The sequence below is a fragment of the Mobula hypostoma genome, chromosome 7, assembly GCF_963921235.1.
Source record: "Mobula hypostoma chromosome 7, sMobHyp1.1, whole genome shotgun sequence".
NCBI lineage: Eukaryota > Metazoa > Chordata > Chondrichthyes > Myliobatiformes > Myliobatidae > Mobula > Mobula hypostoma.
Genome location: NC_086103.1, coordinates 123,822,994 through 123,847,003, shown reverse-complemented (window position 1 = coordinate 123,847,003; position 24,010 = coordinate 123,822,994). Strand labels below are relative to the sequence as shown.

The following is a 24,010-nucleotide window of genomic DNA, read 5'->3' as shown; positions in this document are numbered from 1 at the left end:
GACATCAGTGGCAAGACCAGCAATTACTACCCATCCCTAACTGTCCTTCAGAGGGTTATAATGAGTTTCTTCATGAACCAACACCATCTGAAGAATTCTTAAGAATAGGGTAATTCAGCTGAAAGCACACTTACTTGTTATTGGATAGGGAATTTCAGAGTTTAAAAAGGAGCAATGATGCAAGAACAGTGATATGCTTCCAAGTCAGTATGGTGTGAAATTTGGAAGGAAACCATGTGCTTCCATCTGGTGTTCCCATGTGCTAGCTACCCTCGTAGTACTTCTTGGTTGGACAAGTTACTGCTTTGGATGGTGCTACCATTATGTATAAGTCAAGTAACTGCAATGCATTTTATAGATAAGATCATTCCAATCATTCTTACCTCACCACTGCAATTCAAGTTCAAGTTCAAGTTTATTGTCATTCAACCATACATGAATACCTATGACTACAGCCAAACAAAACAGTGTTACTCCAGGGACAAGGTGCAAAGCACAGTATTGCCAGTCACACACAACGCAAGGCACATATAGCACATATGAGATAGCAAGCAAATAAGATAGAAAGCACATATAAGTTATCAATGAAATACAGTCACCCAAAAAAATATAGTCCAAAACCCTGAGACCATGAATGTTGCAGAAATCTGCAATCGAACACAGTATAGCTAGTCTTCTGCTGAGCGAACACTGGTAGGCAGTACCAGCTCCAACGCCCTTCTCCTGGGTGGCTGTAAACAAGCGACACCGCGGCTTGAGGACTTGTCCTTGCTACGACTGAGGCCAGGCAGGTCCACCACTGTCCACAATTGCCATCCGCCAATAAATCAGTGAATCAAACTTGCAGCATTCCATGTTGGTCTTGTAATCACAAGAAAAGTGACTAAGACTCACTCTCTGTTAGATTGCACACCTCTTTAGTCAACTTTTGGACTAGAATTTGGACCCTAGAGGCCTTGGAAAAACACAAGTGTGGCATTGTGAGTTGGCTATTTATGAATGAGTGTCCCTGATAACACCGTCAGAGAGAGCTTCTGTCTCTTTGCTAATAACTGTGTTAGATTGGATATTTCCTGTTTTGTTTATAAACAGCATATACCTGTTCCATATTGTCAAGTAAATGCCAGTGTTATAATTGTACTGGAACTGCTTGGTTAGCCACAGACATTTTTGAGGTATAAGCCTTCATAGGTTTCACCGTATCCAGTGCCTATAGCTGTTTATTGATAACATGTGGAGGGAATTGGATTTGCTGTAGACTGGCTTCTGTGATGTTGAAGAATCTGAAGAGAAAGGCACGATGGCACTACTTGCCTTTTCTGCCTGACTATGATTGCAAGTACCTCATCTGTGTCTTTAGAACTTAATTGCTGGAGCCTGCCACAGCTGATCACTATTTAGCAAGTTTGTAGTGCTATATGCATTATTGATATGAAGAAAGAGCTACGTGGTAATCACTTCAACATTGCTATCATAGACAGATATATCTGCCACTAGTCTGTCTTCAGGACTGATTAGGATTAAGCCAAATATTTTTATCCTTTGTGTTGGTTCACTCACTTCCTATTGCCTATCTAGTCTGGCAGCCATGTCCTTTAGGATTTAGCCAGCTCAGACCATGGTAATGCCACAAAGCCACTCCTAGTGGTCAACAGTGAATTCCCCTGCACAGAGTACATCTTGTACCTTTGCTACTTTTGCTGTTCTTTTATAATGGAGGAGCACTGATTCATCAACTGAGGACGATTGTAGGTTATATTGAAATGGCAGTTTTCTTGTTTCTGTTTGACCTGATGCCATGAGAGTTCATTGGATCTGGTCAATGTTGAAGACTACATACTAACTCTCTCCTACCTGTTTATCACCGTTCCACCAACTCTGTAGGGGTCTGTACAGCTAGGAGGACAAAACCAATCCAGAGATTATAACGGAGGAGGCTGGTAGATTGCCTGCAACATATAATGCTGTGCATACAATTACGTAAGGTCTATTGGATAACTCTTCTTATTTAAATGTCATTACCCAGATGTTTGTGAGGAATACTTCACAAGGTCAACTGGGCTAAGAAGTCAATGCCAATAGGTCAATTGGTTGCATAATGGTTAGTGCATTGTATTACAGTGCCAGTGATCTCCAATAGGAGTTCAATTCCTGTTGCTGCCTGTAAGGAGTTTATACATTCGCCCTGCGACCTCGTGGGCTTCCTCCAGGTGCTCTGATTTCCTCCCACATTCCAAACATGTGAGTTGTAGGCACGCTATGCTGACACTGAAAGCACGAGGTTTACCTGCAGAGTCCTCACTGATATGACCTGACTCAAACAAAACATTTCACTGCATACTTCAATGCTTCAATGCACATGTGGTAAATGAACTAATCTTAAAAATGGACTTAATCTGAGTTTACTCCATTCAGCTCTAATATTTCTCTTACTGAACATAATAACAGCAGTGATACAAGTGAGTAGCACGCAAAGACCATTTCAGAGTGCATTTGAGCATCAACCACATGCACTGGACCTGGAATCACATGCAGGCCAGACCAGGTAAGGATGATAGACTTCCTCCACTGAAAGACAAATGTGAACCAACTGGTGTTGATCTAGTATTTTCTAAATGATGAAAGAATATCCAGTCATCAGAAGAACTCATAAAAATGAGTATACTCCATAGGCTTGTTCTGCTTTTATAGCAGCTCTTTATCCCATTCTATAACTTTCAACAGGCTTTGCTATGAATTATGGATCTCTCTGTTCTAGCCTCTTCCCCACTGCTCACCTTTTCTCCAAGATTCAGACTTCGCTTTTCATTGATCTGCATTTGCATTTGCACTCTTGCTCTTCTCCTTACCAATGTTTCTTCAGAATCTACTTCCCAAAGCTATGAGCTCTAGTATTGGAAAGAATAGCAAGCACATGGGAACCAAACTTCCCAGTCTGCCCATACCCCATCCCTTCCCTCCTCAAGCCATATAATTTATCTGCTTGGAAATATATTGCTATCCCTTCATTGTTGGGTCTAAGTCCTGGAATTCCTTACCAAAATATTCTGTGGCATACCTTGGCATATATACTGTGTCAGATCAAGCTGGTGGCTCACAACCACCTTCTGAATGCAAATTAAGAATGGTCAATAAGTGCTAGGTACATCACATAAAATAAATTATAATATGATATATTCCTCCATACAAAATCCACCCATTTTATCCACTGATTTTGATTAGTTTTATAATAGTCTTAAATATTACGTTAATATTATTTTAATGTCTGGTAACTTTCTGGTGATGTTGAGGCAAAATAATTTTTCCATATTCCTGATTGCACTGTCATTTCTGTGAGTTTATCACAGGCATCCTTATTGTCTCTATCCCTATCCTCATCATTCTTTGATAACATACTTGTAAAATATATTCCTTGAAAAATTACTAACTCCCCTTTCATTCTCTAGTGGATTATTAAGTGTTTTCAAATTTTCTTTGTATAACCCTTTTAAATGTTCACTTTCAGTTTTACTCTTCTATTATCATTCACCCACACGTTCATGATTTTGTGGAATGTATTTTCTCTGAACTGTATTACCTTTATAAGTCTGTCCATTAATTATTTAAACCCTTTTTATATCAATTATTTCATAGTTTAGCCCCCCCCCAGTTTCATTCTCATCTCAAAAGTGGCAGTTTTTTCCAATCATTTGTCTTTGACAATAGCTGTATTAAATTTTATTATGTTGCCAACACAATTGTCTGGAAGATCTGCAATGCTTATATTTTCTGTTTTAATTCAATATTTTATCACATTATTTAATAATTCTTTTGAATGTTAATAATAATCACTAAGTTTCATTATAAATGATTAAAATGTGCTTCTAGTTACTTTGTAGAGTATTGCTACAGAATGAAAAAAATCTTCCAAAGAAGTTGAGACTTTGGTTCAATCTTAGAAACACTGTCATTTAAGGTAATAAAAACACAATTAGGGAGATGTTATTAGTCAGTTCCCATTTCACATTTTTGACAAATAGAATAAATGATCAAAAATAACCAAACTACAACATTAATTTATCAAAAGAATTCTGCTTATAAATTTAATCTGATGTGGAGTTCCAAATAGCTCTCTGCTTCTGCACTATCAATTATTAATGTCAGTGCGCTCTGTGAAAGGTATGTGAAACCTTAATAATTTCTTAAAAATAAAAATATCAAATGTAACTATCATAACTCAATTACTTCCATGAATTGCAAAAACAATCAGCTAGCATTTTAAGTTGAATGAAAGCCATATTCCAAACTGTTCAGACTATAAGCATATATAAAAGAGACCATTTTAACTCACTCGTTCCAATGTGATTTCTTCAAATTCATATTCTATTTCTGTTCCATTGACCTGAATACCAAAAAAATCTAAGTCAGAAATTAACATTAATTGAAAACAGACAATTTGTTCAAGAACTGACCTGCATTCAAATCATCTTGAGCTTTGAGAAATTGAGGTCAAACAATATCTGAATGGCACTTACATTTTATAATATACCTCTCCCAAATTCTTAAAAACTACTCACATACTTTTCTCAAGTTTAGGAAAAGCTATCCAAATTACTGTTGGTAAATTGTCCTGGAACCAGTTTATTGCCCACAGTTGCCACTTGCATTCCATACACACTTGCACTTACTATGTGAACACGGAAGGCTGGATGAGCGAATCTCTCCACAGTGACAGATACCCAGTGAGACAACACGGTAAGAAGGTCTCAAGAGTTGCAACCTGAGAACTTGCCTCAGGAATGCTGTGACAGCTCTTGTATCAGCAACACACTAACCAAGTGCATCACTGGGTTAGTGAAGCTGAAGAAACAAGTATTAATATGACTCCAAAATTAGTCAATGTAGTGGGGTTAAAAGTCATAGATATAAAAAATACAGATTTTGGAGATGCCAATCGTGTGGACTATGGTGGTTAAAGGCACAACCAGCAACGTTATGTCATCAACAGGTTCCCAGAAAACCAGCTTCAGAGGACTAAACCTATCATTGACATTAAACTTTGGAGAGATTCCCCCTTATTGTTCATTGTGCTCCTTAATATCACACTAGATCAAATACTGCCTGAATGCCATTTTCACCTCATCTTTGCATGTAAAGAAAAAAACTGATAGAAAAATTAAAATACCTTTATATATGATTTTGATAATTATTTTATGTACTTCATATGGAGCTAAATGGGCAATGAAACAGGCAACAGAAGGATGAGGCTGCAAAAACCCATTCTGAAGAGGGAGGATGATGCCCAGCATGTAAATGCTAAAGACTTAGTTGAAGATATATAGCCAACTGTATAGCCAACTCAGCATTCGCCTCAGATACCACACTTCTTGCAAGCAAGCAAGTTTATTTGTTTAGCACTTTTCAAACACAAGGCAATTCAAAGTGTTTTACATAGAACAAGATATACAAATTAAACATCAAATTTCAGACAATATATAAGAAATAAAATCACACAAAAATAGATATGAAAAAAGAAGTTACAGTGCAGGAGATTCTAATTAAAAGCTACAGCTAAAAAAAAGTTTTAAGCCTTGATTTAAAAGAGCTTTAAGTTAGAACAGACTTCAAATCCTCTGGAAGGTTATTCCACATATGTGGAGCATAGTAACTAAAAGCTGCTTCACCATGTTTAGTTTCAACCCTGGGGATGTTAAGCAGACCCGCCCCAGATGACCTAAGAGCTCGGGAAAGGTTCATAATGCAGAAGGAGATCGGAGATGTATTTTGGCCCTAGGCCATTCAGCGCTTAGTAAACCAGTAGTAATATTTTAAGGCCAATCCTCTGATGGACGGGAAGCCAGTGTAGTGATCTGAGAACTGGAGTGATGTGTTCTACTTTCTTGGTCTTAGTGAGGACTCTAGCAGCAACGTACTGAATGAGCTGCCACAGTCTGAGGGATTTTTTATAGAGACCTGTGAAAACACCATTACAGTAATCAAGCCTACTAAAAATAAATGCATGAATGAGGTTTTCTATATCTTTCTGAGACATAAACCCTTTAACTCTTGCTATATTTTAAGATGGTAGTAGGCTGACTTTGTAATTGGCTTAATGTGAGTTAATATTTAAGTCAGAGTCCATCACAACACCAAGGTTTCTGGCTTAGTTTGTGGTCTGTAACACCAGGGATTCCAAGTGAGCACTGACTTTTAATCATTCTTGTCAAACTGTTCAAAAACGTAATTACAGCCACAGCATCTACTCAACATTGCAGTAGACTGCCCAAATGTGTTCGCTCTACCAAAAGCAGAAAGACAATAAATCTGATTTAATGTATTATTAACAGGGAAATCAAGTGGTATCTGTTGTCCAATAATTTGCTTGCCTACACCTAGCTAGCTTTCAACAAGATCACTATTCTCCAGACCTCATCACAGGCTAGCACAAATATGCAGCTAAGCTGAATTGCAGAGGTGTTATGAAAACAACAGCAAGGTAGTGTTTTGATCATATGTACTGTAGCATCAAGGAAGCTTTACTAAAGCTGGTATATCCTGGGAAGCCCTCGTAAAGCTAGCGGACATCTAGAGGAAAACATTCTCATTGTATGGAATCATACCTCACAAAATGGGAGATGGTGGTGTTGTCAAGCCTAAGGATATCAAAACAGGAGTCACAGGGTCATATAGGGCACTTTGGCTCATCCTGTCCATCCTGACAATCAAAGACTCACTTATACTAATCCTACTTACCAGCATATGGTCCATAGTCTTTTTCCTGTTGATTCAAATACTCAAATAGAAGTTCAGCAAGGCAGTGATATACCACCTTGAATTGCTTCATCAGTGAATTTCCTTCCTTCATTAAGTCAGAAGAGGGGATGTTCACTGACAATTGTGCAATATTAAATTTCATTTACATTTCTTTGGTAAACAAAGCAGTCCACTCTTATATTCCCCTTCTCGCAATTCCTCCGTCTCCGCCGCATCTGCTCTCAGGATGAGGCTTTTCATTCTAGGACGAGGGAGATGTCTTCCTTCTTTAAAGAAAGGGGCTTCCCTTCCTCCACTATCAACTCTGCTCTTAAACGCATCTCCCCCATTTCACGTACATCTGCTCTCACTCCATCCTCCCACCACCCCACTAGGAATAGGGTTCCCCTGGTCCTCACCTACCACCCCACCAGCCTCCGGGTCCCACATATTATTCTCCGTAACTTCCGCCACCTCCAATGGGATCCCACCACTAAGCACATCTTTCCCTCCCCACCTCTCTCTGCATTCCGCAGGGATCGCTCCCTACACGACTCCCTTGTCCATTCGTCCCCTCCATCCCTCCCCACTGATCTCCCTCCTGGCACTTATCCGTGTAAGCGGAACAAGTGCTACACATGCCCTTACACTTCCTCCCTTACCACCATTCAGGGCCCCAAACAGTCCTTCCAGGTGAGGCATCACTTCACCTGTGAGTCGACTGGGGTGATATACTGCGTCCGGTGCTCCCGATGTGGCCTTTTATATATTGGCAAGACCCGACGCAGACTGGGAGACCGCTTTGCTGAACATCTACGCTCTGTCCGCCAGAGAAAGCAGGATCTCCCAGTGGCCACACATTTTAATTCCACATCCCATTCCCATTCTGACATGTCTATCCACGGCCTTCTCTACTGTAAAGATGAAGCCACACTCAGGTTGGAGGAACAACACCTTATATTCCGTCTGGGTAGCCTCCAACCTGCTGGCATGAACATCGACTTCTCTAACTTCCGCTAAGGCCCCACCTCCCCCTCGTAACCCATCTGTTACTCATTTTTATGCACACATTCTTTCTCTCACTCTCCTTTATCTCCCTCTGTCCCTCTGAATATACCTCTTGCCCATCCTCTGGGTCAACCCCCCCCCCCGTCTTTCTTCCCGGACCTCCTGTCCCATGATCCTCTCGTATCCCCTTTTGCCTATCACCTGTCCAGTTCTTGGCTCTATCCCTCCCCCTCCTGTCTTCTCCTATCATTGTGGATCTCCCCCTCCCCCTCCTACTTTCAAATCCCTTACTCACTTTTCCTTCAGTTAGTCCTGACGAAGGATCTCGGCCTGAAACGTCGACTGCACCTCTTCCTACAGATGCTGCTTGGCCTGCTGCATTCACCAGCAACTTTGATGTATGTCACTCTTATATTCAGCAAGGCCAGTACAACGTTCAAGCATAAGCCGATAAATGGCAATTACATATGCCTTAGAAATCACTTCATCTTTACCATAGATGTCCAATCTACATAAAAACCTCCTCATATCTCCACTGGAATGGGACTCCACTAATAATCATCAGTCCACTGTTTACTGATCCATTGCAGATATCATCACATCAAAAGATCTCCCTCCACAGCCTCCAACCTGATAGTGCCCTAATCCCACACTGCCCACTTCCTAAAATTTACAAACATGACTGTCCTGAGATACCATTGTTTCTGCCTGCTCTTTCCCTAGCAAACTTAACTCTTCATACCTTGGTTCGATTTTGTCTCCCCTTGTTTAGTCCCTTGCAACATATATCCAGAAGACATCCCACGCCCTCTATCATTTTGACAACTTCCAATTCCCCACCTTGTTCAGTCTCTGTTAAACAAATCTACAGATTCCCACAAATTATCTCACCTCCACCTCTCCTACCCTGTCTCCTACAAGGACAGTATCCCCTTGTCTCAGTTTTTCCATCTATGCTACATTTGTTTTCATTTTAAGGCTTTATATTCTAGTACTTCTGAAATATCCTCCTTCATTTCCTGCACTTCTGCTCTCCTCTATCCCCCACCCCACCCTGTGCCCAGAGAGAAAAAAGTTCAGCATTTTATCTTTCACCACCTACCAGTTCCAACATGATCTCTCCACCAGCTAAGTTTTCCCCTCAACCCCTCCCCTTTCTACTTCCCACCAGGACCACTCTCTTAGTGTCTCTCAGAAACAGTAATATAAATACTGCAATTACAAAAGCAGGCCAGAAGTTAGGTACCCTCATGAAGAGTGACTCATCTCCTAACCATCTTAGCACCAGCTTCAGGGCACACGGATTCTCTGCATTTGCGTGGATGAATATAACTTCAACAACACTTAAGAGGTTTGACATCATCAAAGGCAAAGCAGTCCTCTGGTTTAGCACCAAATCCACCATCCTTGCCATTCATTCCCTCCACTGCCTTTCATCATTGCTACACAGGTAGAATCAAAAATACACTGTAATTACTCCCAAGCTGCTTCTGACTGCATCTCCCAAACCTGTGAACTTTTCTGTGAAAAATAGGTGAATGGAAATCACTGGTACTCACTATACAATAGCATTGTGAAAACACCTTCCACAAGTTCACCACCAGCTCTCAAGGGCCAGTAAACAAATAAATCAAATAAATAGCAGAACTGTGGCTGTGTTGCTGTATTAATACCACCTCCACACCTTTTCTCCTATCTGGGTATGACCTATTTAGAGATCCTCTCAGCCGTATTTCATGTTATTCACATAAACAGAAAAATAAACCTAAGGTCATTATCATTAATTCAATGCAGAAGATAGAGTGCTCATTGCAAAATTTAATTTAAGTGAAAAACGAGCTGATTTTTTGAAGGAATATTAAGCAGCAGATATGACAAGGTTATTATAAAAACTTACATATTGAATTATCTAAGTTTCTAAACATAAGTTATAATAACAAATGTAATACATAAACAACAATAATAATACATTGAAAGCATAATTTTTATCATTAAACACAGGCATATTCTTAAGAGTGTCATTTTCACATTAGCTACCTAGTGGACCTAATATTGATAATTAAATGTGGTAGGATACAATTCCTTGTCTGATCCTTTGGTTATGAAATTATTAAATCTTTCTATTGCATGCTTTTTTTGTCATTCAGCATGCATAGAGTTTTGTGTTGCAGTTTCACAGGACTGTCATCTCTTTTTTAGCTACAGCAGATGTTGTTTGAAACATAGAAACATAGAAAATAGGTGCAGGAGTAGGCCATTCAGCCTTCGAGCCTACACCGCCATTCAGTATGATTATGGCTGATCATCAAACTCAAAACCTTGTACCAGCCTTCCCTCCATACCCCCTGATCCCTTTAGCCACAAGGGCCTTATCTAACTCCCTCTTAAATATAGCCAATGAACTGGCCTCAACTGTTTCCTATGGCAGAGAATTCCACAGATTCACCACTCTCTGTGTGAAGAAGTTTTTCCTCATCTCGGTCCTAAAAGGCTTCCCTTTTATCCTCAAACTGTGACCCCTCGTTCTGGACTTGCCCAACATCGGGAACAATCTTCCTGCATCTAGCCTGTCCAATCCCTTTAGGATTTTATACGTTTCAATAAGATCCCCCCTCAATCTTCTGAATTCCAATGAGTATAAGCCTAGTCGATCCAGTCTTTCATCATATGAAAGTCCTGCCATCCCAGGAATCAATCTGGTGAACCTTCTTTGTACTCTGTCTATGGCAAGGATGTCTTTCCTCAGATTAGGGGACCAAAACTGCACACAATATTCCAGGTGTGGTCTCACCAAGGCCTTGTACAACTGCAGTAGTACCTCCCTGCTCCTGTACTCGAATCCTCTCGCTATAAATGCCAGCATACCATTCGGCTTTTTCACCACCTGCTGTACCTGCATGCCCACTTTCAATGACTGGTGTATAATGACACCCAGGTCTCATTGCTCCTCCCCTTTTCCTAATCGGCCACCATTCAGATAATAATCTGTTTTCCTGTTTTTGCCACCAAAGTGGATAACTTCACATTTATCAACATTAAATTGCATCTGCCATGAATTTGCCCACTCACTTAACCTATCCAAGTCACCCTGCATCCTCTTAGCATCCTCCTCACAGCTAACACTGTCACCCAGCTTCGTGTCATCCGCAAACTTGGAGATGCTGCATTTAATTCCCTCATCCAAGTCATTAATATATATTGTAAACAACTGGGGTCCCAGCACTGAGCCTTGCGGTACCCCACTAGTCACTGCCTGCCGTTCTGAAAAGGTCCCGTTTATTCCACTTTTTGCTTCCTGTCTGCCAACCAATTCTCTATCCACATCAATACCTTACCCCCAATACCGTGTGCTTTAAGTTTGCACACTAATCTCCTGTGTGGGACCTTGTCAAAAGCCTTTTGAAAATCCAAATATACCACATCCACTGGTTCTCCCCATCCATTCTACTAGTCACATCCTCAAAAAATTCTATGAGATTCGTCAGACATGATTTTCCTTTCACAAATCCATGCTGACTTTGTCCGATGATGTCACAGCTTTCCAAATGTGCTGTTATCACATCTTTGATAACTGACTCTAGCATTTTCCCCACCACCGATGTTAGGCTAACCGGTCTATAATTCACCGGTTTCTCTCTCCCTCCCTTTTTAAAATGTGGGGTTACATTAGCCACCCTCCAATCCTCAGGAACTAGTCCAGAATCTCAATGAAAATGAATTAACCTTCGGGCTAGATAGTAACGGTAAAGTGAAGAATATGCCAGGCCACAATGTTAGAGATTGTGGTGGTATATATTTCTCCTCCTGGTCTCCTTCCTCATTCCCTAGATTCATAATTGCTCGACTGAACAATCTGCACCTCCAAAATGCCAGTGCATTGGTACATGGGGCAGAACTAGCAATTCATACTTGCCTTGTAGCAGGCAGACCAACTATAGATTCATTATGCTCAGTACAACAATTCTTGTTTACCACTGAATTTATACGCTAGATCTAAAAAAAGCAATTGGGCTTTTCACCTGGTCTCACCTATGATCTACCAGCGTGTACTCCTTCCCCTCCCCTTATCTTCTTATTCTGGGTTCTTACCCCTTCCTTTGAGTCCTGTTTATTCCTCTCCATGGATGCTGCCTGACCTGCTAAGTTCCAGCAGCATTTTCTGTGTATCACTTTAGATTTCCTACTTCTGCAGAATCTTGTGCTAATGACAGGGCTTCTAGTTTCTCCTTAGTAGCTACCCTTCAATTCATTTTGCAAAATGACTCTTAACTCTGTATTTCTGCCTTTTGTCATGAATTTCCAAGATAGGCTCTAGAGGGGGTTTCAGCTGCTGTGGATAGTGACAGACAGAATGTTATGCATATCCCATCCACTTCATTGTGCTTGTCCACTCTTCATGTGACTTCTTTAGATAATTTATCATGGTATTATCAGAAGGTTAATTTAATAAAAAATATGAAATCTAGACATATCTAGATTAATCTAATAAATCTAGATGAAATTTAGATCTCAATATTAACATCGAAATAATGCCTGATTAATTGGAGCTTTAAGTTTCAAAGTGAAGTCATACCTTTTCAGTAGGTCATGGGATTTATAAATATAAGATGCTAAAATGGATCAAACCAGGGCCAATAGTGTGAGGCTGAAATATTGCAAATAACAAGAAGGAAATACACCTGGGGAGCCCTGGGTTGGGGGTGAGTTTGGAAGGAGTTAATGTAGGTCTAGAGACTGGAGAAGTAATTATGCTACCTCCCTATAAACATCCCCCTCACAGGGAGGAACATAATAGTGAAATGTTTTCTTTTAACACTTTTTTTACGCGTCAAAGTGGTACGATTGTATCTATAATTAGTCTTACTGTTGGCTTGCTATTATTATTAGATCGCAAAGTGAGCCATTTGATTAAAGAGGGTCACATGAATAGAATGCTTGAAAGCCAGCATATAAGAGGATCCTGCGATGTTATATTGAAAGTCACCCCAGTTGCATTGGTTGCATAATCTGTGTGCATGATAAACATAGCAACGGCTGAGTTTCTATAATAAAATGTCATTTGTAATTCTATAATGCAATGTATTTGTTTTTGTTTTCATGCTCCTTTAATCAGCATTCAGAGACAATCTTTCCTCAGTCAACATTTCACACTATTGTTTGTTCTGTGTCATATTAAATTTAACCATGACCATTGTTTTGTTTCACTTGTTCATTCTCAGAACGTAAGCATCACTGGCCAGACCACATTTACTATCCATCTTTACTTTCTGATGCTGAGATACCTCCTAGGATATGCTGGGCCACATCATCAGTGAGGAAACCTGAAGTCATCGGATGTTGCAGGTCTTTCAACATCAGACACCCTCACCCAGGCAACCCAGCCAGGGTTGTTGAGGCCTCAGTTTGTGTCCCAGCAACTTTGTTCCATGAGTCACACCTCTTGATCTATAGCCATCTGGAGGAATGCTCAGCAGCCTCTGTGATGGTCCAGATGGCTCGTCTCTTTGCAGCTGCCATAATGCCAGGTATGGGGTAGGTTCTGCAGAGCAAGCAGCCAGCAAGATCTCTACACCTCACCTCTCTGTCTCACAATGTGCCCTATACCCCTGTCTCTGGCACTCTTCTACCGGCTCCTGGTATTTGGCCTTCTAATGCTCAAATTTCTCCTCAATACAGTCTTCCCAAGGCACTGTCACTTCTACCATGATAACCTACTTTGAGGTTTCTGACAAAACAACTATGTCAGGTCTCAGTGATGATGAGGCGATGAAGTCAGGGAACTTTAATTGCTTGCCAAGTTCAACTTTCATTTGCCAGTCAGATGCCATATTTTTATTTATGTGAAAGAACAGGTGCTTATACTGACCATGTCATATAACATTTAAGAGTCAATCTGCCATTGGTTAAATGCAAAAAAGCTAAGGGGATAAGCACACACATTATTTATCATTTATTCAAGGTTTATTTTATGAATAATTTAGAATTTAATAATTCCTGGGGTAGAGTATATTTATTAATCTCATGTCTGCAACTTTTCTTCATCCCAAACCTTTTCACGTTGGATATATTTTCCAGGAAGGAGATAGAGAGCATAGAATTATGGTGTCAGGTTTCCCTAAACGACAACCTTTCCCTAAATATTAGCAAAACAAAAGAGCTGGTCACAGACCTCACAGAGGTGGAGGGTGGTGGGGGGGGGGGGAGGTACATGCTTCTGTCTTCATCAATGGTGCTGCAGTTGAGAGCTACAAGTTCTTAGGAATGAAAATCACCAAATAGCTTGTTCCGTTCCAACCAACAACCTGTCTTGTTCCAACAATGTACATATCTTGGCCAAGAAAGCCCCTCCATTTCCTCAGGCTAAAGAAATCTGAAATGTCCCTATTAACCAATTTTTGTCAATGTACCATAATTAGCATCCTTTCTGAAACAACCTGGCTTAGTATAGAATGCAAACATGAGGAATTCTGCAGATGCTGGAAATTCACGCAACACACATCAAAGTTGCTGGAGAACACAGCAGGCCAGGCAGCATCTCTAGGAAGAGGTACAGTCGACGTTTCGGGCCGAGACCCTTTGTCAGGACCCAGTCATGGAAACCAGCCTCCCTTCCATGGATTCTATCAATACTTCCTGTACCTCAGAAAAGCTGCCAGCATAATCACAGACCTCACCCACCTTGTTCATTCTCTCTTCTCCCTCTATCATCCGGCAAAAGCCTGAGAGCACAGACCACCAGGCTTAAGGATAGCTTTTACAATGTTAGAAGACTAATGGACGTAGTTAAGATGGCGCCAAGTGGGTGCCTCTTCGAGCTCATCTCTGGAAACAGCTTAAATTCATTTCATTTCATGTCTCTTTTTTTCACTTTCAAGGTTGTTTGGGTTCTACTGAAGTCCTGATCGGCAAATGGCACACAAACTGTGTTTTTTTTCACAGTGGGGGAGCTCCCATTCCTGGAGCTTGTCACCTGACCATTTTCCGACATTTTTTAGGCACAGCTTGGAAGATGGTGCCCCTAGGGTGCGGCCCTGTAAATGAGTGACTCCAAGTTCGCTGACTTCATCATGTCATCATCACTGAGGCTTGACATGGTCATTTTGTCAGAAACCTCAAAGCAGATGGTCATGGTAGACCAGGGGTAAGCAACCTACGGCCCACAGGCCAGATCCGGCCCGTGAAGGTATTTTGACCAGCCCGCGAGCAAATATTGGGATACTATACTTAGCCAGCCCGCGAGCGATTTTTCCTTATTCTGAGTGTTTCAGGTGACCACGTTGATGGACATGCATGGCGTCTTGTTACACTGGTCTCAGGTTCCATTTTGTTCCAAACCAAACACTGGTATATACAAATGACGGGAAGGCAGACTACTTTATTAGTATGTATCAGATACTCTCGATGCACGCGCAGGTTTTCAGATGGAATCGTTCCAATTTGTAAACAGAAACAGCGTCACTGTGTTTTAACAAGAAATCCACGCTAAATATCGAGACATTTACATGTGCTACGATACTTGTTGAATAACTCGCGTTTCAAAATAAAATTGAAGAAAAAAATTCCAATGGCAATGAATGCAAAACGCAGGAAGGTAGACACTGAGTGCTGAAACTTCCAAGACACTTGGACACTAGATTACTTCTTCATCGAGCAAGCTGGGAAACCAGTTTGTCTCATTCGCCTAGAAAATGCTGCTGTGAAGAAGGTGGCAAGTATCAGGCGACATTAAGAGACCCACCATAGTGGAAATTTTAACAAGTTTACAGGGCAAGCAAGGAAAGATGAAGTTGAGCGAATGAAGGCTAGTTTCGGAAAATAAACATAATCTTTTGCCAAGAAAAGCAGTGAAAATGAAGGAAATACCCATGCCAGCTACGAAGTCTCAAAACGTATTGCAGTTACAATGAAGCCTTTTACAGATAGAGAGTTTGTCAAAGAATGTTTACTGACAGTGGTGGATATTGTTTGCCCTGAAAAGAAGTCTTTATTTGCATCTATCAGCCTGTCAGCAAGAACGATCACACAGCAAGTTGAAGAAATGAAGAAAAGTTGTTTCAGGGATGCCTGCAGCGGTTTGCATTTTTTTTTCCAATTGTGCTTAATGAGAGCACAGACTTAAGAGACACTGCTCAACTTGCAGTGTTTGTGTGAGGAGTGACCTCAACTTTTCAAATTTTTGAAGAGTTTATTCAATTAATTCCTATGAAGGACACGGTTACTGGAGCAGACATTTTTATAGATTCATAAGATGCCTTGATTGAAATAAATTGCAACTAAACTGAGTTCTTTGATTACTAATTGGCATCCTTGGTTAAGCACAAATGATTTTCTAGCATGCGTTATTCATTAATTTGAGGCAAAACATAACTAGATGTATTTAAATGGATAATTCCCATATTTTAAGTTTTTTTATTCAAGGTAACAAGAGCCAGAGGAGTGCAACAGTATAGGGACTCAAGTGACCCGAAGGTGGCTAGAGCAGGGATCCAAGTACTGGCAGGAAGTGGAGGGCAGAGGAAGCTGTTCAGGAGGCAGAGGCGAGGCTGCATCACAGGGGGCTGGTGTGAGTGGTCACAAGAGGCCGAGCTGGGCTAGGATCCTCTCCAACTCCCCAAATGGACACCAGAGGGAAGGAAAGGCATCGTCTAGTTCAGGAGGAGGTGAGAGCAGTAGTGGAGGAGATGAGAGCCTGCAAAGCGGTGGGAATGAAGCAACAGGGAGCTTGGACAAGATGAGAGAATGCGGTTGAGAGGAAAGTGACCTGGGCTGATCTTTGGAAAGCCGAACCTCACCGCATCCAATTTCTCATCCAGGCAGTGTACGATGTGCTTCCAAGCCCATCAAACCTGCACACATGGGGCAAGGTAGAGTCATCAGCGTGCCCACTGTGCTCCAAGCGAGGAACCCTAGAGCACATCCTCAGCGGCTGTGCAAGGGCACTTGGTGAGGGACGGTACAGGTGGAGGCATATTCAGGTCCTGAAGACCATCGCTGAAGCCATCAGTGCAGGAGTTGAGTGGGCGAAGCGGTCCCGACCCTCCAAGCAGACCATTGCCTTTGTCAAAGCTGGGGAGCAGCCAATACCTGCCGAAAGAACATCTGCAGGCATTCTGACCTCTGCAAGGGACTGGCAGCTGTTGGTGGACCTCGAAGGGCAGCTGAAGTTCCCCAACCATATCGCAGCCACCACCCTGAGACCAGACATTGTCCTAGTGTCTGAGTCTACTAAGCAAGTGGTGCTGCTGGAGCTGACAGTCCCATGGGAAGATAGCTTGGAGGAGGCCTTTGAAAGGAAGCTCTCCAAGTACGCAGGACTGGTCAGCAACTGTCAGCAGGCTGGATGGAGAGCGAGGTGTCTCCCAGTGGAGGTTGGTTGTAGGGGATTCGTAGCCCGTTCTTTAGTTAGAGCCTTCAGCATTTTGAGCATCGAGGGAGAGAGGAAGAGGAGAGCCATCCGCAGTACCACTGATGCAGCAGAGAGGGCCTCAAGATGGTTATGGCTCAAAAGAGGAGAGCCATGGAGTCACAAGTAGCTAGCCATCTGGACACAAGCTGGGGTCTGATCAGCCTCGGCTGGGTCACCTGGAGGAGGTTGTATGATGTTGAAAGACCCGAAACACCCGGTGATTCCAGGAACATCCCTGAAGGTGTGTCCAGAAGCATCAATAGGTGTATGTACACAGCTTATGACATTTATCTGGCCCACCACCTGCTCATTAATACGTGATCCAGCCCACAGAGGCAAGAAGGTTGCCGACCCCTGTGGTAGACTGACAGTGCCTTGGGAAGGTGTATTGAGGAGGAGTTGATGCTTGTTGCTGCTTCAGCGAGGAGGTGGGGAGAGGGGACTATGGGGTTCTAACATTTTTCTGTTGTTCATTCTTTTGGGGGTTTTCTGTTTTTCGTTGATGTCTATGAAGACAAGTATTTCAGGTTGTATACTGTATACATTCTCTGATAATAAACAGAACCATTTGAATGGTTCACTAGTATGTCAGATCGATTCATGACCTCAAAATTTACCTTGTATGATCTGACATCTTATTGTACATCTGCACTGCATTTTTCTGTAACTGCTGCAGTTTATCATGCATTCTGTTTTTATTTTACCGGGTACTATCTCAATGCATTGTGAAATGATTTGATCTATGTAAACAAAATGCAAAACAAGCTTTTCATTGTATCTCGGGACATAAAACAATAATAAACAAATTCTATTTCCAGTATGTTTGAGTTGAATATTACTTAACAGAATCAGAAAAATAAAATTTCCCTATGTTAGCTTATATTAACACTTACCTCTGGGAATAAATAGTATTTGTGACATTTTGAGTTTTTTGGTGCAATACTTATATGGTTAAGAAAGAAAAATTCACAATCGAGTGATGATTCTAGCTGGTGCATTTAAGCAAATAAAGGAGCATTTTTAGATCTGATGCCTGTCAAGGCAAGCAATGAATAAGTGTTTAATATGTCTGCTCTAATGATTGACTATAAGGTAAATGTCACATCTGTGACAGATATTACTGACATTTCAGTTCTAGCAATTCAAATTCTTCTCCTCATAAATGGCTTGCAAATAATTTTGGGAAGCCTTAGGGAATTTTGCAGGATGAGTGATTTTGAAAGCATGCAGCATCAGCTGAACTGGGTAGGATGCAGGTATGAAGACTGAAAGGAAATCACATAAATATATTTTCCTAAAATTTATAGAATTCTTTAAGCTTCAAAATGACAATGTAATGGCAACCTTATATAGATCTTATCTTCATGAAATCACATGACAATACACCAAATGGTTTGGCAGAGTCAGAGAGAGGGAAATTACTCTCAACATCTTAAATATTCTCCAAAGAGACAAACTAGCCTATAAATCATTTCTAGATAGGGGTCTTTTCTGATTGCTGCTGGTGACTAGTGGTATTCCGCATAAGTCAGTGTTGGGTCCGGTACTTTTGACATAATATGTTAATGATCTGGATGATAGAGTTGATAATTTTGTGGCCAAGTTTGCATTGATACAGAAATAGGTGGAGGGGCAGGTGGTGTTGAGGAAGCAGTGAGTCTGTAAATGCATTTGGATAGATTGGGAGAATAGGCAAAGAAATGGCAGATGGAATACAGTGTAGGGAGGTGTATGATCAGGCACTTTGGTAAAAGAAATAAAGGTGTAGACTTTTTTCTAAACAAGGAGCAAATTCTTAAATAGTGGTGCAAAGATACTTGTGAGTCCTAATGCAGGATTTCCTGAAGGTTACCTTGCAGGCTGAGTCAGTGATAAGGAAGGTAAATGCAGTGTTAGTGTTTATTTCTGGAGGACCTGAATATCAAAACACAGATGTCATGCTGTGGCTTTATAAGACATTGGTCAGACCATAATTGAGAGTATGGTGTTCAATTTTGAGCCCCTTATTTAAAAAAAGATGTGCTGACATTGAGAGGTTTACAAGAGTTTTATGAGAATGACCCTGGTATGAAAGGGGTAACATATGAGAAGCGCCTGTAAGCTCTGGCCCTGTATTCATTGGAGTTTAAAAGAATGAGGGGAGAATCACATTGAAAATTGTCAAACATTGAAAGGCCTCGATACGGTGGATGTAGAGAGGATATCTCCAAATAGTGGAAGAGTCTAGGATCAGAGGGCACTGTCTCAGAATACATGTCTCTTTAGGACAGTGATGAGGAGGAATTGCTATAGCCAGAGGCTGGCAAATGTGTGGATAACATTGTCACAGACGGTTGTGGAAGCCAAATCATTGCATATATTTAAAGCAGAGTTTGATAGTTTCTTGTTTAGTAAGGACATCAAAAAATTACAGGGAGAAGGCAAGATTATGTGGTTGAAAGAGCCATGATCGAATGGCAGAGCAGACTCAATGAACTGATTGCCTTAATTTTGCACATATGTGTTATGGTCATTAATGTTGCAACATTATTGTGGATCTGGTCAGATGATGACATACTGTAGTTCTGGTACAACATTTCCATTGCTATTTTGCAAATTTTTGCTGTTCATATCATGTGATGCAATTGTTGCAGACTTCCTTTACCACCATGAAGCAAAATATACAATGTAAAAACACTCTTATAGCTACAGCAAAGGATTACTACTGAATAAATGAATGATAAATGAAGGACTTGGTGGGGGCAGGTGGAAGAATGCTTCCAAGAGGCTTGAGTGATCTGGATAGACAGAGCCTTAATGAAGGACAATGCTTACATAAAGCAAGTTCTATGTGCCAAGCCAGCTTTTCTGGCAGGAACTTGCCAAAGACATGTATGTATGGAAATGAGTGCAATTTATGAATGGTTGGACACCAAAGAAGCCTGCAAAGCAGGCAAATGCCCATGCTCATTCTCCCTGCTCCTGTCAACTGAAGAAAGGGCAGATGTGGCCTCTCTCCTCGACTATGAAGTAGGGATGATCTCTCCAATGAAGCAAGGATTTTCAAACTCACATCATAGAGAGTAGCAGTAGCAGCTGAGAAAGGTCCCTATAGTTAGGAAGCTAAGAAGAAACTGCCAATGACTCTAACCTTCATGGAAAAGCAGTCAAAATACATAATGTTGAATAAGATCACAGGAAATCATGGAGATCAGTGAGGGCAACAAACACAGTTTGTGTGTTGCTCTTAAATAGCAGACGGAGAAGCATGCTGAAGAATTGCTATTTTTTAAACCTGAGAGGTTCAAAATATCACTGCAGATTAATTTTGCACATTGCTCTGCTGATGAGGTTTGGGAGAAGTTTACATCCCTTAATGTTTCCTGATGGGCCACTAGCTTTCCATCAGAATAATTCAAGATCCCTCAGACCATTCTCCCAAACACTCCCTAACCCTATCTCTAAATCCCTATCATAAATTTAATTCTCTGACACTAACCCAACTACCCAGCTAACACAACTCATCAAGTCCCTAGCTAAGAATGAGACCCTGTTCCTCCTAACACTCTCAGTCACTTAGAGGCCTCCAGTTGCACAAAAATCTCAATAGGCCTAGGTGTCAATGAGTTTAGAGAATAAGCAGTTGATTAAAGACAGGCAAGGCATTAGCAACATAAGTATGCCTTTGTCTTTTGTGTCTGACAATCTAGCCATATTCCAAAACAGTAAAAATATTAGACTCTTGAACAATAAATCAAAAGAAATAACTCAATACACTCATGCTACTTCAAAAAGCAGATAAAATTAGTGATGGGACAGGATTCCTGTCCAATTATACATTTAGCTTGGTACCAAAACAATGGTTTTTAACATCTTCCAACAATTCCTAGATTAAAACAATGATTGAATTTTAAAAACCTAGCTCCAGCTCATTGTCCAGACACTTGGTCCCAACTGCAGCCCACAGTACAAACCCCTGGCACTGAATGCAACCTAGGGTCTGGACTACCTACTATGCTCAACTGTACAGACCCAAGGCACCACCCCATAGTCTGGGCCCTAGGACCTATCTCCATTCCACAGTCTCATTCCATTCTGAAGTCTAGAAGCCCTAGCTCTGCCCCACTGTCTGGTTCACTGGCCCCTGCCCAGAGTCGAAACCCTTGGTCCTGGCTCATGGTAGGGACCCCTTGTCCTGGCCTACAATTAGGAAGCCCTACTCTGCCCCACAGTCAGGACACCAGACCCCTGGCTACGGCCACACATCCTGCTTGCATTCTGGAGCCTACTTCACATTTGAACACATGAGTAAGCTGAGCTGTCAGAATTTTCAAATATGCTGGATTATCAAAGTTTTATTAATAAACAACAGCCCTAAGCAATACTATATTTAAGAAAGTGAACTATTGGTAAAATATATATTAGTGTTAATTTCGAGTGCATACTCCATTTTTTATCACATACAGTTGATATAAAACTTCTAATATTTGAAGAGCTGTACTTACATAGGGGACGGAATCCAGTGCTTCTGTATTGACAATAATAGGAATGGGGCTTGCCTGCATGTAAACAAAAATAAAATCAAACCCATTTGCCAGTTATGTGTTTGTATCCAGCCACATTGCTTGTTCTTTCAATGTTCCCACTCTTGAAAATAAAGCAAATTAATGTTGTTGCATATAGTATTTATGAAAACTACATTAAAATAACTAAGAAAATATATTAAAAATAAAACAACAAAATATTTTAACTTTAGCTGTGTATAATTATTTTATGTTGTTTCACAAATCTATCTATTGATTTAACTATGTGGGCCCTATGATTTAATAGGAACTTTAATTGTATGTTGAATTACTCATGTCAAAATACAAATCAAAATCTGTTACATCATCAGGGTGGCAAACTGTTGAGTTCGATTTCAGGTAATGGCTTGAGGGACAGAGCTAGTAACAGGGGAAAAGAAATTGTGATGGACACATATAGTGGCAGCTCTTGTCATCCATATATAGTTGGACTGTAATCTAATAACAATTACGCAAATAAAATGTACCCAGTCAAGATGTGAAATTTCGGTGCTATTTGTACAGAAAAAGCACAAAATTATCTTATGGAAATTGTAGATCACATTTGGTGAATATAGGCTCTATATTACTGTAAACTGCAAGACTCCATTGAGAAATATTTCCTTTCAGAATAACTCTTTAGGACAGATTTTCTTTTTTTTTCATTTGGGGAGTCTTGTCTGTGTTATTTGGATCCCCAGACAGTAATCCATTAAAATAGACCATGGGGCTTTCACATGGTCCACCTGAAGAAGACAAACGCATCAGCACAGCCGGCTTTCTTTTGTTCATATTTATGTTTCAAATATGTTACAAGTAGAACTAACAACTCAGTATGCAACCATTAAAAATAACAGAACACATGTCAACATTCATGTGACTTTAAAAAAAATCTAATCTCAAGTTTAACTTTGACGTTTCAAATTTAAGGCAAAATGTGCCCCAATTTCTGAACCAGAATGAGCGGTCAAAATTAGAAATATTACTGTATTAATGTGAATTGTGATTTAACAATTAATCCTGAATATTAGACTTCAGTTTCTAACATGAAGCCTTGAAATGTAATTAAAGATTTAAAATGTTATTAAATTATAAAGAGGTTATCATATTCAAAATTCAGGTTCTGGCACTTTATAAATCTATGAAACGAATAAAACCAAAATGTCTGAAGAACTGGGAAAAATGATTCAACTACATAACACCTCACAGGCCTGATTTTTTTCTCACAAATCAATGAATATGTTGTAAAAAAAATCACTCCCTACTTGTACATAGTTTTCTCCTTTTGCTTGTTCTTACTTTCCTCTCTTTTCTATAGGTGTATACCTCAGATAAATATTATGTGGAGATTTGTGGCAAATATGATTATATGATATATAGGTACAATATCTGAAATACATCTTATGGAAATGTTTATTTGATGATGAACTTCAATAAAAAATAAATCACCAAAAAAAATACAATGGCTTCAGTTAATGCTGTGAAATCACTTGGAATTAGTAGCCCAACAGCAAACACTAAGGAGTTGAATGCAATCAATAAATCAAGAGGTTTGGTTTTCTTAAATTTGCTGGATTCCATTAAAAAAAAATCAGTAAAAAGAAGTCAGTATACAAAAGAGTTCACAAATTGATTTAATTTTTAACCCATTTGTTACAGGCAGGTGGATACCCATTTCTACTAAAAAAATAAGTCTTGAAGAAAATTATAGCATTGGCTAGCTCTTTTTTTTTGTTGAATAATAAAAGTTAAATCATTTATCTACATTGTGTCTAAATTGCTTGAAGAAATTAATTAAATCATCTTAAAACGTTAATTTCTGTAGAATGTTAGGACATCTAAAAGCACTCTTCAGTTAATGTAGGAAATACAGTGATCAATTATCACATCTTAAGCTTCCTTAAACAGCAAAGTGATAATGACCAGATTATATTAATGCTGTATATAGAGGATGTAACATTGACCAGGATACAGAATGCAATACCCTGTTAGTTTTTGAAACAGTAATTAATCTTTTACATCCACAAGAAGTCTAACATCACATCTGGAAGACAACACTTTGAACAAAGCAGCAGCCCCTCACAAATGCAGTGAAGATTTTTTGGCTTCACGCCTATAGAATGGCACTTGCACATGCTGACACAAATAAGAGTCCTATTTTCACAAAGTCACTTAAGCAAGAGAATGTCATAGAAATAGTTATATGATAAAGATATTTTTAGATTTAAAAAGCATCAAAGCATAATTCTGAAAATAAAAACAGAAAATGCTCACCAACAGATGAAGGAGCTTTGATGCAGAAAGAAATAGCAATACCAACATC

The 24,010-nt window shown here is 40.2% G+C and overlaps 1 protein-coding gene across 4 annotated transcripts in view; it reads right to left on the bottom strand.

The window, feature by feature from the left end:
* The window catches only part of dlg2 (discs, large homolog 2 (Drosophila)), an 841,994-nt gene that overhangs the window by 440,564 nt on the left and 377,420 nt on the right, over positions 1 to 24,010 (bottom strand). For all 4 annotated transcript variants that reach the window (XM_063053945.1, XM_063053946.1, XM_063053947.1 and 1 more), the window contains 2 exons: positions 21,631 to 21,684; positions 4,331 to 4,381 (listed from right to left, as the gene is read on the bottom strand). In XM_063053945.1, coding sequence (XP_062910015.1) covers positions 4,331 to 4,381; positions 21,631 to 21,684 — 105 coding nt within the window. The remainder of the gene's footprint in view (positions 1 to 4,330; positions 4,382 to 21,630; positions 21,685 to 24,010) is intronic.